We start from the raw sequence: 15,412 nt of genomic DNA on the forward strand, positions 1-15,412 counted from the left end.
TTCCTTTCTGCCCGGATGAGCATGTTGCCATGCAGCCGAGGCAGCGATGGGGGGGGATGGGTCGGTCGAGGGGGGGCCGGGGAGGGATCGACGGGAAGAGGTTGATGTAGACTTCATCTGGAACTGAAGCTCATCCCCAGTGCCACCCCTGAAGCCGTGCTAGAGCATCGTGGAAAAGCTCTCCAACGCCGCAGCTAAATATAGCTCCCCCTCGCCCCCATCCACCAGCGACGGGGCCCCAGGCTTGAGTGCTTTGTTGCGGGAGGGCTGAGGGGTGCGCGAGGAGTGCTTTTGCAGCCGTGATTGGTTAAAGGGAACACACTTGGGTAGCCGATGCATCTTTCATGGGCTTGGACCCGTGGCCTATATAGATTAACCAGGGGCCAGCATCATAACAGGACTCGTGGAGTGTTGTATAGTCAAGCTTAGAGAAGTGTATGCGTTTAGCACGCTTTCAGTCAAAGAGTTAAAGAACCTTTGTCTTTTAAACGCTCTACAAGTGTGGGAAACAGGCGCCTGTTATGTGGAAATAGTTTAGGCTTCGAGTTGTCTTGAAAGCAGCCACACAGCACTCTTCCAATTAACTTTCGTTGTATCTAAAACACTGCCACATGTTGTACAAAGTGATATTACGAGAGCGCCGAGGCTAGCTGGTTTACATGCTATCTGGGTTAACACAGAGCATGGCTATTTTTGACGTTGTGTCAAAACAGTCGTTTGCTCACATTCTGTTCATATTCTAGGTCATTCTTAAATATTTCACATACTGTCTTTGTCAGACAACACGCTTGTTTCCTAGGAAGATGCCCCCACCAGTCTGTGTGTGTCACCAGCCTGACCTGGTCCTGCTGTGCCGTGTGTGTGTGTGTGTGTGTGTGTGTGTGTGTGTGTGTGTGTGTGTGTGTGTGTGTGTGTGTGTGTGTGTGTGTGTGTGTGTGTGTGTGTGTGTGTGTGTGTGTGTGTGTGTGGACAGCATGGAACGCTTTCAGGTTGGCATATGTCAGAGACACCCAGTGGCGTTATTAGTATCCGTGCAAAGGCGAGCGCGTTGCGTTGTGTGTGTGTGGGGAGCGGAAGGAAGGGTGCGCAGGAGGCTGAGGAAAAAAACACCAGCCACTGTCTCAGGAGTGAGTCACCCCCTACAGACCACCCATCTCCAGAGAGAGGGAGAGACAAACTCCAACCCTTACAGGGGAGCTACACCAGGCGCGTAAACTGAAACGTTCCATTTGCGGCGCGTATGCTGCAGCAGTTAATAATCACTATAATCAATGGAAGTAGCTAGCCTACACCAGACGCGACAGTGGCACGTACATTCGAAGAAAATAGACCCAGTCTTCTAGAATGGATTTTTAGGTGTTGCAAATGGAACGCTTCAGTTATGCTCCTGGTGTTGCTCCCCCTGTTAGAGAGGGAAAGAAACAGGTGGGGGCGGATGTAGAGATGCTGGAGGGGGGGAGAGAACGAGACGCAAAGAGATAGAGGCAAAGGGGGATGGGGGGTACGAGAAAGAAATAGAGAAACAGGGAACGGAAGAGAGGAGAGAGAGGTAAAGAGATGAGATGGGAACGAGAGAAACAGAGGATTAGGGAAAGAGATGTAGAGCGGGGGAGAGAGGGACAAGGACAGAGAACATGAGGGATGTAAGTGAGGTAGAAAGAGAGAGAGAGGGAGAGCGATACATAAGGAGAATTAGGGAAAGCAGAGATAGAGAGAGAGGTGATAGACAGATGCAGAACAGAGAATAGGAGAGGGAGAGTGTGGCATCAGAGAGGGAGGAAGAGTGATAGATTGCATTAAAGAGAGAGAGGGAGAAGGTGAGAGAGAGACACAGGGGGAATGAGTAGGAGAGAAATTGACAAAGAAAGATGACAAAGCCTAAACATTCGCAAATTGACCAACCAAATAGACCATTCACTTTCCTGATAACTAAACCAATCAGGTGGCCAGTCAGTGTCATCTTGACAAGATCAACCCTGTGAGATCTATTTACTCTTTGAACCGTATGACTGCTTTGGGAGTGTTGATTGCTTACTGCCCCCATCTCCATCAACGGCTCAATCCCCCTTCACACGCTCATGGACTGATGCCCAGACAGCAACTTGCCTAGCATACTGTAGCTAAATCTGTGTTAACATATGTGGATGAGCATATATTAACATATACATTTGAAGACAACCATAGTGACATCTAGTCCCTGAAAAGGAATTAGGATTAATGAGTTTTGAAATGTCTAAACCACTCTGAGCAACTCCTGAAGGTGTGGCTGGCGTAAGAGAAGACTAAAATAAGTCCTTTTCGGACACAGGGATGAGTTTCATTGGAAATATTTGATACAAGCACTGCACTTGGATTCATCACATATGAACTCCTGCGCCGTAAACTCTGTGCAGTTGAAACTTGCACTGTTGTGTTTACAGTGTAGTTCCTAACACCTGGCCTGCTCAGGTTCCCATGGCAACTAGGGAAACAAATGCCGGGACAACCATCGTCGCTTTCCCCGTCTGACATGTGTCGTCTCTACCATCTGCCTCTTCAGGGAGAGGTGTGTGTGTGTGTGTGTGTGTGGAGGGAGGGGGGGGGTACATTTCTTCTGTTACAGACGGTAAACCTGACACCAGTGTTGGTAATTTTACTTATTCATGTGTCTATTTATTTATAGTGATGATGATGATGATGATGAAAGTGCACGGTCAAAGCTTGATGTGATCCTACTGAAATGTTTAAATAGGAGAAAATAGACTTTGTCATCAAACTTTTGATGGTACATGATATTCATCATGACATCATGGTTTTAGCAATGGTGCCCCTGGATTGCATTTTCAATGAAGCATCCTTATTACAATGTTCTAAAATAGTTACTATCACTGGTTACTCCTTCCAATGTATTACCACACCTTACTGAACCCTAACCCAAAATCTATTCTGAAACATAGCCTTGAGAACTCTGTGTACTTTCTGGATGTCTATGACTAGAACATTGTACCTATCAATCAAAGTGCATAGAACCTGAGGACACTTGGGCCTCATTCCTTTCTGTCATCATAAGAGCGATTGGGAGACACAACCGCCATATATCTAGACAGCTAGACAATGAAGAGGCTGCATAAACATGACGCTAATGTCCTCAAGTAGTCAGTCCTTAGAAGGCAGTGTAGTCATATCTGGCAAAAGGTTGTTGATATTTCATCTCAACTGCCAATTAAACGACAGCCTTTCCTTCCATGCTCCTGAGGCAACTTGCTAGCTGGCTGGAATTGTTTACGACTTGTAGTCTGAGCAACTAGGCTTCCCATTTCCTGTGTCAAGTTTCAGGACTCTAAATTCAAAAATTCCACGGTATGGCATTAGAACTGTGGGCTGTGCCTTTAAGTAGTGGACAAAAAATAGAGGTTCACTTGGATGGTCCCCAGCTTCCACTGGGTCAGCAAATACTTCCCTGACGCTCTTTCAAGTTTATATCTGGATATTTCACTTTAAGCCAACAAACGAAAATATGCATTTGTTCTACTTTTATGCTTGCTCAAGCTTGTACAAGGACTGTAAATTTAGATGAAAGGATCCCAGGTACTGTGCAGATTCATTGCATTGTCACTTGTTTTAGCTGACAGTGTTTTGCAAGATGTCTAGTTTTAAATAGGAGGAGAGTTCAGCAGCAGTGGAGATACTGATTGGCAGGCAACGAGGGAAGCCTTGCCAAAGCTGATCACAGATAGATAGGATCATCCTGTTTCACAAAATCAATGTGCATCAGCTCAATACATAGGCCCAAAAGGCAGTCTATCAGCTGACAACAACACAATCAACAACATAAACAACCCCAATGTTCATACTCACACTATTTTTTTTAATCAATGGGTGTGTCGACATTCTTTTATCACCCTTTGCCAGAGGGGCAATGACTACCGGGCAGAATCAGCGGTCTATTTCAGATGTCCACCGGTGACCTCCCCCCAACCCCCCCCCCCCCCCTCTCTCTCTCTCTCTCTCTCTCTCTCTCTCTCTCTCTCTCTCTCTCTCTCTCTCTCTCTCTCTCTCTCTCTCTCTCTTTCTAATCAATGTCCCAGAACGACTGATGCTATCAGAGACATTATTGAGGAGAATCTGGTTAATATGTGACTGGATCCTCCTCAGTATTAGTGTTTTGTGTAAACCCATTATTTGTTTGGCTGGAACTGTTGCAACATAGATAGGCATGCAAAAAACTTAAACTATGGCTTGTGTTGCCTGGACAAGTGGTGCAAGTCATGTTTGTTTCTTGAATAAAGGTAGTGGAGGTAGTGAAGTTCACAAACAATATGATGTGTACAAACAGGAAAAGACGAATTTGCAGACAACATTGGACTGGCTGAGTAATCACCTTTCATGTTGTTTCCATTTCATTTGAGGGCGATACAGTTAAATCATAGCATATCATGAAGTAGTTTAGGAAGTGGTTTTACTCAGCAGTAGTATTAATCCTACTTTTAGTAGTGGTCGTGTAGCAGTTCGTGTGGTTATAAGGGCTGACTACAAGGCGAAACTCTGCCTCCTGGCGGCGTATTTCCCTCAGATCAGATGAGACACCCAACACAATACCTTGTCGGTAGCCTTGTTGATCTAAGCAAGAGCTCTATAATTCTTATTTCGAGCAAAAGCTTAACCTTTCATGAACTGGAGTGCACATAAAATAGGTCAGTGAAAGTTGACCACAGTTGAGTTAAAACAACGAACTTGGAGATGCAGGCTGGAATAAATTGCATTTGCTCAACAAAGTGCCAGAGCCTGCTGCATTCTCTCATTTAAAAAATGCAATCACATCCCCGACCTGTGTATTAATGTTTACACGTGAGGTTTGGTCGTGTCTTGGGAAACAGAAGGCATCACATGGCCCAGTGAATAATGGGAGGGTTAATCTCGTGCATGGGACAAATGGGACTTTCGGATCCCCCCGTGAAGTCGCCGTGCGTCGCCAGCTTAACAACCGAACCAACCACATTTCACGCTCTATTCAGGGCTGAAGAAAGAGAGGTGGAAGCGAGCAAGCATAGATAGATAAGCCGTAGGACAACACCCAAACTGGTCGTCCGAGTTCTTCGGTGCTGTAGAAAGAGAGAATGCAACGACTGACACGCAAATTCGGCGGCTGTTTAAACACCGGTGCCTATGAGTCGTAGCAGTTTGGATTCTTTTCATTTTAGATTTATTTCTCTCTTTTAAAGGGTCGTGCGTTTTGCTGTTTGTTTCTTGCGTTTCCAAGCGATGGTGGCAACATTTCGGGAGGTGTTTGAGGAAGCTGTCCCAGTGTTTGCGGAGCAGGTTGAGAATGCAAGTCTGGATGTAGCTGATTGGAGTACCAGAGTTGGTGATCAGTGTGCGGAGGGGGAGGAGGGGAGATTCTGAAGGGTTTTTTTCTGTGTGTGACTCTTCAGCGGCCATGTTAACCAAGAAGCCGTGCGCTGCCGTCTACTCATCTGGTAAGGAAGCGAAAGCCCAGAGCCATTAGGGCAAAGAAAATGATCAAATAAATATTAGCCTATGGCATTACTGATCGTACGCCTTGCTAGACATTGACATTGGGTTTCTTTTGTATGTGTGTCTAAACACAATTCTACTTGGTTTCTATGCCCATTTCGCGTTTGATTTTGGTGCAACCGAGGCTGTTTGTGAATTGGGTATGGTTCCTGGGGCCGTTTATCGAACCCTTTCGTTTTAGTCGCCCTTTAGGCAATTGTTTTCCCCATGTCATAGCAAAGAATGCTCGGTTTGGAACAAGCGCAAATGTAATCATCTGTTCAATGGAGAGGATTTTGCAAAACCGAATCAGTAGCGTTTCGTTGTGTTCTCGCTAGTTAACAGTTCCCGTGAGTTCCAGTAGCTTAACATTACTGTGAATTTCTAAAGAAACCACACCATAGGCAAGATATTATTTTACATTCCAAACCAACCTAGGGTTCTGTAGACGACAACTGTATATTTGATATAGGCTACAGTTCACTAACCCAGTGTAGCCTACTGCTTCAATGTACAGCTAAAACGACCTATAGGTTCTTAAAAGGGCGTGATAATGTGCTATATGCTACTAATGACATGGTTATACAGAACTAGCTTTTAAGGGAGGGTAGTTGACTGCATTTCCTGACAAACGATTTAGTGCCATTAACGTTAACGCTCCGTTCTATTCTCCCGATTTGCAGGCAAAGGGGGTGAGATCTGCCAGCTAGAGTCTTCCCCCGGAATCGGCGTCGGGGGTCTCCGGCCCGCTGTAGGGACCGACCCGACATCTCCAGTCACATTACCACCCCTCAGGAATACCAACTCGCTAACAGTAAGGACACTTTAGTTTCACAATTGTAACAGTGAGACGGTCTGTTTACTGTACTCCTTCCTTGTAGGCTGTTGGTAGGCTTACGGACTGTCGAGACCGTGAAACCACAGGTAGTCTGGAGTACATTGTTTAGCAGTGGAATCTTGGACTATAGTGGCTACATTGTAATGGCTACATTGTAATGGTGTTGTAGTCGTTTAGTGCAGGTCAGACGAGTTTCTTTGTTTCATATTGTACGTAAGAGTGCTGTGTAACAAGTTGGCACGTTCCTGATCACGTGGGTGTACATTTTGGTCTTAAAGCTTACAGCTACATGCAGACAGCCAGACTAGGCTACTCTTGAAACTTGTTCGATCTCCACTTGTAACGCTTAATGTACACTACCTGTCAGAGCTGTTCTGTTTAATTTTTTTTGTCGGGGATGTTCTGTTGGTGTAGTCAGAAGCGTTTTTCATTATTTTGTTTGGAAAATGTTGGTGTACCTTAGTCACAGTGGATACCAAAATGTTGTCAAACTACCATCGGAATACCCCCTCATAACACACACATACACTTGGACATTTAGTCCGAAATCAAGTTTGCAGGTCTACATGACAACTACATAATTTCATTTCTAAAAGAAACTCTAGCCTACTGTAGTTACTCCGTTTGGGTTGTTTGCTATGGCTAACGCATTGTGCTGTAAGGTTTCGATGTGTGGGGGATGGGTAGAAATCCAAGCAGTCTAAGTAAAAACGTGATGCACGGCTTGTGCTTAAAGGACTGTTCCCCAAGAGGTATCTCTTGTGCGTGGCTTGTAATATATCTGCAAGCTGCTGGTCCGTGCTTTCGATGAACAACACATTACGCATTAACACGTACATGCCAGTGTTTCCAACGTTGTACATATGGGGGAGTAGGGTATGTCGTGCGTGCGTGCGTGCAGACTCAGAAACGGATGGTGTCATTCGCCTCTGTAGAATAGCACTCTGGAAATAAACCTGTGTGTGATGCCATGGATTCATCGATTTGGTTTTTAACCGTTTAATTACAACACATTTTAGAGCGCGGCCCTTTTGCAGCGCTACATTTGGTTAGAGGCCATGCGAATTCAGCCTGGCTGCATGTGATATACCCCCTCAGCCTAATGCTGGTATATTTAGGCTTTAGAGAAAGCCCAAGCAGGCTGAGTGTGTTATCTTATGCATGGAGGCACATGCATGTATAGTCCGTTTAGAACTGTTTAGTTCTCCAGTGCAGGCCATTGATGTCAATGTGGCGGAGCAAGGGGGCAGTCTGTTTTTGGCTGTGGTCTCCAAATGGGGCCACCAGTACAAAAATAAACATGCCCCCTCCCCCCCATCAATAGTCATGTGCGGGTCGCATTCACATTTCAAGCATAGGCTACAGTTAACAGATATCCAGACTCCACATCTACCTCCTCCCACAGACACGGCTCTGTCCGAACATTGCAGTTTTAGGAGCAGTCCTAAGGTGTGGTTACTGGTTAATGACGTGTTGCAGAATAAGGAAGCGGAAAGAAGAAAATCAATCATCCATTATTACACATCTGATTCACGAAAAGAGGACAACCTGACTCACTGGTTGGATGGAAAAAAAGTTATTCGAGGAATGTTGCTTGGATATTATGTATGGCCTTTCCATCGGATGTTTGGATTGATCCATTGCTTTGATGGTCAGTGTTGTCGTTTCTTGTTCCTTGTGGTTTTACTTAGGCACAGTGGTTGTGTTGCTGAGAGAGAGAAAACAATGTGACTTGACAGTGTTAAAGTAACACAACGTTGAAATTCCCCTTTTTATGAGTTCAGTGTAGTAGATATGCAATATTGAAGGTAAAAGTAATAAAAAGGGTTATCCCTTCTCCCTGCGACAATGTTGTATAGTGCTAAACTAGGCATTACAGACGAGCATTGGCAATGTCAAAGATACCATTCTGCTACCAGTCTGGCATCAAAATGTGTTTAAAGCTGTTATTTTAAGATAAAATAAGCTAAAATGTGTTGCTTTAATGCAGCTCTGAGGGTTTTGTTAATCCATGATCAACGTTTCATTTTTGGCTGCGAGTTGTCCTCTGAAAAAACGTGGACTTGTTCAGAGATTAGTCATGGAAACCAAAACATTATGTCAGAGCCATCCAGCATGCTGATCTACACGCACACAAAACATGAAGAGACCAATTTGGCACTCAGGTCAGATTTGACCCATCCTCGCGCCATTGAACTACGTTTCTGATTTTATGGCTGAAAATTAGGAATATCAGTTTATTTTTTTCAGTTTTTATTTGTAAATAGAACTGCTGGAGTAGTAGTAATGACACGGATAGTTCTTCCTTTGGCAAGCAGGCTGCATTTGGCAACAATCAACAGCTGTAGAGTGGCATTTTCCATGCCCCTGTAAGCTAACTGCCTTGGGCCTTGCCTTTTGGTGTCTGGTCGGGGCATTGGACTCCCGGCTTGCAGCCTCTTGACGCTGCATGCAATAGACATGCTGGTAGCAAGGGACAGTGCAGGCCACGTGGGAGGTTATTATTATAATAACCCTCCTCAACTCTGCAGCCGGTCACTGCGTTCATCCATTGGCACAGGGATTTGGGATGCGTGCGCGCTGTCCCTAATTAACCTCATCTTCTCCAGCCCTCCTCGCCGTGCTGTTCAGCAGCCCGTGTAGAGGAGAAGGTGATGTTCGTTTCACTCGATCCAAATTGGAGAGAATGGTAGACCCTCTCCTCCTCCTACCTTCCGTCTCAGATAATCACCCCTTGTCTGGTCCAGTCGTAGCTCAGCTGGTGAAATGGGGAAGGGAGACGTGGTGGACTCAAAAATATTGTCCCACCTGCAGCATCTCGGGAGAGCCCTGGGCCTGTGTGTGTGTGTGTGTGTGCGTTTGTCTTTTGCATGTCTCCAGTTGTGTCTTGGGCAGCTGTCGCCGCAGGCGATGCCCTCTCTGCGACCCTAACCCCCACTAACCCACCTGTCTGTGACGCCTCTGAATTGGCCAACAGAAATGCTGCGCTGTGCAAGACGCTTTCCAAAACCCTTTAATCTTTGTGCTTCTCTCTTTTTTTTCCGATCAAGAACTTGCCTGGGAGCCTGTTTAATGGTGTGGTCTATCTTATCTCTTTATCAAAGTCCGCTGCCCATTTCAATAGATTCAACATAGATATGAAATGACCTTTGGTGTGAAAACGGGACGTACCAATCCAATAAGAGAACATTACCTTTGCTTGCCAGTTTTTAGCGGTCACAATCATTGGGTTGACCAGGTTAGACACATGCAACAGTGAACGACTATATATGGGAAGCTAACTAGCTTTAGAGAATAGCCTCTAGTCAGATTAGGGGAATAAGTGCAAGTTGTTTGTGTTTGCATATGCCATGCGCATGTAGGTCACCCTGTTAGCTAGACTGAGCAGAACATGAAGTTTGCCAGTGATTGGCAATGCTAAACATGCCATTGCGTACACTGTATTACGATTATGTAAGGACAGAGTTGTAAATCCATTAAGGTGTTAACCATCGATAATATTGTGTCCTAGCAAGCTACCCTGTGAGTTAATCAGTCTTCAAGGCGAGCCAATATCACTGCGTGTGAAGTCGAGTCAGTGGATACATCCTGGTTAGAAGTGAATCTCTGTGTGTGTTTGCGCTTGCTTTATATATTTACACCCTTCATTTAAATCTCTAGACTCTATTTTGCTTGTAATTAAGCAAATTACATGCTCATCAAGGCCCAACCGGGGGGGAAAAATGCATTTTTAGACATCACCCACCCCAGCCCTTCCCCAAAGTGCAAAGGATCAAAGAATCCGTGCACAGGGTGACGTGCCTGAAATTGCACAGTGGAGTTGTTTATGAGCGGAGTGTCTTTCATGGGAGCTGCAGTGGACATGGTGTACATGTCTGTTGGAGTTCAGAAGTTCAGCAGTGGAGCATATGTGTGTATATATAGAGAGAGAGAGTGGAGCCAGCTCATCAGTAGGCCTCCTGTGGCTCTGCAACACCAAACATGCATGCAGGCTTTTGTCTCGGACTACGTCGGCCCCCGAAACGACAGGCGGAGAGTTGGTTTAGTATGTGTGAAAAGTCGCTCTCAACAGCGCTTGTTGTGTGGTATCAGGTCAAGGGTTTTTTTTTTTGGGAGGAGAAGCGTTCGCTTGATACTTGCATTCGAATCTGTGAGCACGAGTGTGGAAACATCAGAGCTCGCCATCTGGAGGATTAGAGTGTGCCTGAGCCGCCGGAGTGGATCGGAGAGTGCGAGGCGAGGCGAGGCCTCTTGTATTGCCCTTATATTTCCAGCCCCGCGCCTGGATTATCACCCCCTCCGTTTGTGGTCGCGTGTATGAAACCACTCCAGATTAGCAGAGGGAGGGAGGGAGGAGTGTAATTAAGTGGATTATAAACCAAAACGGTTCCCGAAAGAGAATTTGCAAAGTTGTACGGAATCATAATAACAGCCAAACAACAACAGAAAAACACTTGATGCTAATCCGCTAGCACACAAAGCTACATTTAAAGGGATCTGACTGGAAATCAGGCAATTAGCTGGCATTTAAACAGATGGGGATATAAACATGGCGGGGGCAGGGTAGGGCAGTGGGCAGTTGTTTACACATGGACGGGAAGGATAGACGTCTGACTGGTGCAACAGGATGCTGCAGTGAAAACAAGCTGCTGAGGTAATCACATTATCAAGGAAGTGTGCATCTTGGAGGGGCGTGGGGAGGAGGGGGAATCACGGAAGGCAGGAAATGCACATCCAGGTCTGTTTGTTTGGAGATATGTTTTGTTGTGTAAACACGAAAACCATGGGGGTTTTGGAAAGCAAGAATGTCTGGAGTTGGCTGTAGTGGAAAAATCAACAGAGAAGGAAACTTGTGTCTGTATCTATCGTTGTAATATCCCATCATTCTATCTATCTATCTATCTATCTATCTATCTATCTATCTATCTATCGATTGAGCAATCACTTTCGGTGTACCAACAGTCTGGTACAAGCCCTGTGCTGTCAGCGAGTTGGTGCAGACAGAACCGAGACCAGCGATTGGAAGCAGTTTGAAACTGTTGGCAGGTTGAAAGCAAGATGGGCCAACACTGAGACAAGAGAGATTGTTTTAAAGTTCACATGTGAAGAATGAGTGGACAGTAAAGCAGTCTTTTCACTCCACTTGCTCTTAAACCTTCCATCTCCACTGGCTCGGAACCCCAATAAAGTGTAAAAGTGTATTGTAACTATAATGTTTGGTAGGAGTTCAAGAGAAAGAGTAGGCCTACACTCGCTATAAAAGTGGACACCGAATCCATGGGCCAAGGTTATGTAATGTTCAATATTAAATTATGTGAACATGGAGTGTGGGGTGTCATGGATCCCACTGCCATTTTCTGAAGTGTATTTATGTCTCTGAGGTCATATCTTGCCAACCAAGCCTGTCGTGTAAGGTTAGTCATCTCTGAAATAAGTCCAATAAACGCCTGTGTGTGTGGGTGTGTGTTTTGGGTGTGTGTGTGTGTGTGTGTGTGTGTGTGTGTGGGGTTGTGTGTGTGTGTGTGTGCTAGGCCCACCATATCTGTCCATGCACTTTTCTCAGTAGGTCATGGCGTGTAAGGGTGGGTGTCTGCCCTTGAGAGAATCAGAATGTTTTCATTGTCCCTCACCGCGCCACATTTGTCGGCCATTGCCTCGCTTGTTCCCCGGGCCTTTCAGTGGGCCTCCATATGTTGTATCCTGGATGTTTGAGAGCGAGAGCCTCAATCTCTCCTTCCTTCCCGTCCTATTCAGGGCAGACATGCCGTGTGTTTGTTATTGGTTTCCTTCCTCTCGGCCTGCTAGAAGCCTGCCTTTAAGAAACGGCTGCTCTATTTACTTAGTTTCTTCTGTAACTCGCTGTTATTCCACAGTGCTCGGAGCTTTTCCCCCCCTGTACTCTCTGAAGACAATAGGGAGAGCAATGGCGGTTCTGCTGGAAAGCAGGCGTTGTTGAATGACAGCGGGCAGCGTGAGGGCGAGCTCGTTACAGTTAATCTTGGTGGCCCGGGGTGACCCTCCTCTGGCCGTGTAAGGGAAGGATTTTACCGGCGCACGTCAGAGCTGACCGCTGCTGGCCCTTTCCTGCTAATAGACAGTGAGGGTGCTATAACGAATGTGAAGGGCACACAGCCTCACACGGTGCTAACTCATACATGCACCATCTCCGTTTGGTAGAAATGCCTCAGCCTGTGTGCAGGTTGAGATTGTATTCGTTTCAGGGAGTCTGTCAACTCCTATGTTATTACAACTACTTTGAACAAAATAAATGTGTGTGTAGATGGCATATGATAATGTAATGATAAAAAAAAAGCCTGTTTCTGTATTCTTAATTTATCATGACACCAAAATGTTTTATGCATTTATATACAGTACATAAGTCAAGATGATTGTAATCAAGCGTAATAATAGGCTAGAAATCAAACAAACACAACACATAATATGCAAGTAGAAAATCCTCTTCTCAGCAGTTACTTTTCTTTTCAATTTTCTCTGTGTACCAGTTAATCAATTTTATGATGAATTTGTGGTGCAATATATTCATTCATTTTCTCTGTCTTTTTTTCTGTTTCGTCAGCAGGTAGGAGGCAATAAGCACACCATGAATGATCACCTGCACATCGGGAACCACCAGCAGATCCACGTTCAGCAGCTGTTCGAGGAGAACAGCAACAAACGGACAGTGCTGACCACTCAGCCCAATGGGTTGACGCCGTCGAACCGGACCGGGCTCCCGGTGCCGGACCGGCCTCAGGAGAGCAGCCAGTGCCGGCAAGGCAGCTCCACGTCCATCAAGTCCACCGAGAGCAAGCCCAAGGCCACGCCGATGGCCCCCGACCAGGCCATGAAGCAGTACATGGCCAAGCTGTCGGCGTTCGAGCACCAGGAGGTCTTCAACTACCCGGAGGTCTTCTTCGTGGGCCCCAACGCCAAGAAGCGGCCGGGCGTGGTCGGCGGCTCCAACAACGGCGGCTACGACGACGACCAGGGCTCGTACATCCACGTGCCGCACGACCACATCTCCTACCGCTACGAGGTGCTCAAGGTCATCGGCAAGGGCAGCTTCGGCCAGGTGGTGAAGGCCTACGACCACAAGACGCACACGCACGTGGCCCTCAAGATGGTGCGCAACGAGAAGCGCTTCCACCGGCAGGCGGCCGAGGAGATCCGCATCCTGGAGCACCTGCGCAAGCAGGACAAGGACTCCGCCATGAACGTCATCCACATGCTGGAGCACTTCACCTTCCGCAACCACATCTGCATGACCTTCGAGCTCCTCAGCATGAACCTGTACGAGCTCATCAAGAAGAACAAGTTCCAGGGCTTCAGCCTGCCGCTGGTGCGCAAGTTCGCCCACTCCATCCTGCAGTGCCTGGACTCGCTGCACAAGAACCGCATCATCCACTGCGACCTCAAGCCCGAGAACATCCTGCTCAAGCAGCAGGGGCGCAGCGGCATCAAGGTCATCGACTTCGGCTCCAGCTGCTACGAGCACCAGCGGGTCTACACGTACATCCAGTCGCGCTTCTACCGGGCGCCGGAGGTCATCCTGGGCGCCCGCTACGGCATGCCCATCGACATGTGGAGCCTGGGCTGCATCCTGGCCGAGCTGCTCACTGGCTACCCGCTGCTGCCGGGCGAGGACGAAGGGGACCAACTGGCGTGCGTCATCGAGCTGCTGGGCATGCCCTCGCAGAAGCTCCTGGACTCGTCCAAGCGGGCCAAGAACTTTGTGAGCTCCAAGGGCTACCCGCGCTACTGCACGGTCACCACGCTGCCCGACAACACGGTGGTGCTGAACGGCGGGCGCTCGCGCCGGGGCAAGCTGCGCGGGCCGCCCGCCAGCAAGGACTGGGTGACGGCGCTCAAGGGCTGCGACGACCCCCTCTTCTTGGACTTCCTCAAACAGTGCCTGGAGTGGGACCCCGCCCTGCGCATGACCCCCAGCCAGGCGCTGAGGCACCCCTGGCTCAGGAGACGCTTGCCCAAGCCCCCCACGGGGGAGAAGACGACGGTCAAGCGGATCACCGAGGGCAGCAGCGCCATCACGACCATCTCCAAATTACCTCCCACGTCCGGCTCCGCCTCCAAGCTAAGGACTAACCTGACGCAAATGACCGACGCGAATGGGAATATTCAACAACGGACAGTTTTGCCAAAATTAGTCAGCTGAACACTCTAATTTATTGTTTTATTTTTTTTTTTTTTTTATTTTGTTTTAGTTTTTCTTCTGTCTAACAAAGAAGATATTATCTTCCAAGTCAGTTGGAAAAGCTGAGCATTGCATAACAGTGTGTGAGTTGGTACATCTGAAGTGTAGACGAACTGTTGCATATTCACTACAGTTTTTTTTATTATTAGTAGCACCTTTTCACGACTAAAAAATATATAAATATATATATTTATTCGTTTCACTTAGATTGGAAAGGCCATGTGAAAGGGAACAACATTTTAAGTTTGCCATCTCAGGACTTTGTGCAAGGCCGAAGTGTGTCGGCCTTCACAGAAACTGCTCTGCTACTCTCAAAAGCCCTCAGCAGATGTTACAATGTTTTTCTAGAGTTAAAAGAAAAGAGAAGACTGGTTGAAATTAGGTCATTCAGGCGTTTTAACGAATTGATTTTTATTTTAGTCATAAAGAATTTACCTGTGGACTTTTTACCAATTGGAATTAGGCTATGGGTTACGAAATGGGGGGGGGGGGGGGGGGGGGGGTTAAGTGGACTCGTTTGCAATGTGTGGCTAATTTTTAGCTGTATGTGTTTTTAGCAAATACATATTGTGTCAAGGTCTTTTGTGTGTTGGCTGTGCAGGTGATGATGCAAGTTTGTTGTGAGGATGCGATTTGTTAGGAGATTGGAAAAGTTATACAAACGAAATGGAAATCGAAGGTTTTTGACTGTTATGAAATGACGTTCAGGAGACAGGAGGGGAAAATGTTTACATGAGACTTGGTATGTGCCTACAATTCTCTCGACATTCCTTATGTGGCTGAGACAAGGACGCTAGAGTTCTGGTTCGACCGCCGCCTCTCTCTGAGCTGTCAGGTAAATGGCAGGGGAGTTATTTTTCAGGAGGGGA

The 15,412-nt window shown here is 46.8% G+C and overlaps 1 protein-coding gene across 4 annotated transcripts; it reads left to right on the forward strand.

Moving 5' to 3' along the window:
* Nucleotides 1-4,956: 4,956 nt before the first annotated feature.
* Nucleotides 4,957-15,027, forward strand: dyrk2 (dual-specificity tyrosine-(Y)-phosphorylation regulated kinase 2). Of its 4 annotated transcripts, none has more exons than XM_062527557.1 (3): nucleotides 4,957-5,456; nucleotides 6,177-6,307; nucleotides 12,912-15,027. In XM_062527557.1, the coding sequence occupies exons 1-3, from the start codon at nucleotides 5,417-5,419 to the stop codon at nucleotides 14,502-14,504; spliced, it is 1,764 nt and encodes a 587-aa protein (XP_062383541.1). In that variant the 5' UTR covers nucleotides 4,957-5,416; the 3' UTR covers nucleotides 14,505-15,027. The 4 variants fall into 4 exon arrangements, with proteins under 4 accessions (XP_062383541.1, XP_062383540.1, XP_062383542.1 ...); XM_062527556.1 differs by having other exon boundaries at nucleotides 4,959-5,456; nucleotides 12,909-15,027; XM_062527558.1 differs by lacking the exons at nucleotides 4,957-5,456; nucleotides 6,177-6,307 and adding an exon at nucleotides 7,786-7,982 and having other exon boundaries at nucleotides 12,909-15,027.
* The last annotated feature ends 385 nt before the right edge of the window (nucleotides 15,028-15,412 follow it).

This window comes from Sardina pilchardus, chromosome 23 (genome assembly GCF_963854185.1).
Source record: "Sardina pilchardus chromosome 23, fSarPil1.1, whole genome shotgun sequence".
Classification (NCBI taxonomy): Eukaryota; Metazoa; Chordata; class Actinopteri; order Clupeiformes; family Clupeidae; genus Sardina; species Sardina pilchardus.

What these genes read in the sequence shown, in the direction of transcription:
- dyrk2 (XM_062527556.1), top strand. Translation starts at nt 5,417, where the DNA reads ATGTTAACCAAGAAGCCGTGCGCTGCCGTCTACTCATCTG. An exon ending in CGCTGCCGTCTACTCATCTG is followed by an intron (nt 5,457 to 6,176) that starts GTAAGGAAGCGA and finishes CCCGATTTGCAG; the next exon opens with GCAAAGGGGGTGAGATCTGC. An exon ending in GGAATACCAACTCGCTAACA is followed by an intron (nt 6,308 to 12,908) that starts GTAAGGACACTT and finishes CTGTTTCGTCAG; the next exon opens with CAGGTAGGAGGCAATAAGCA.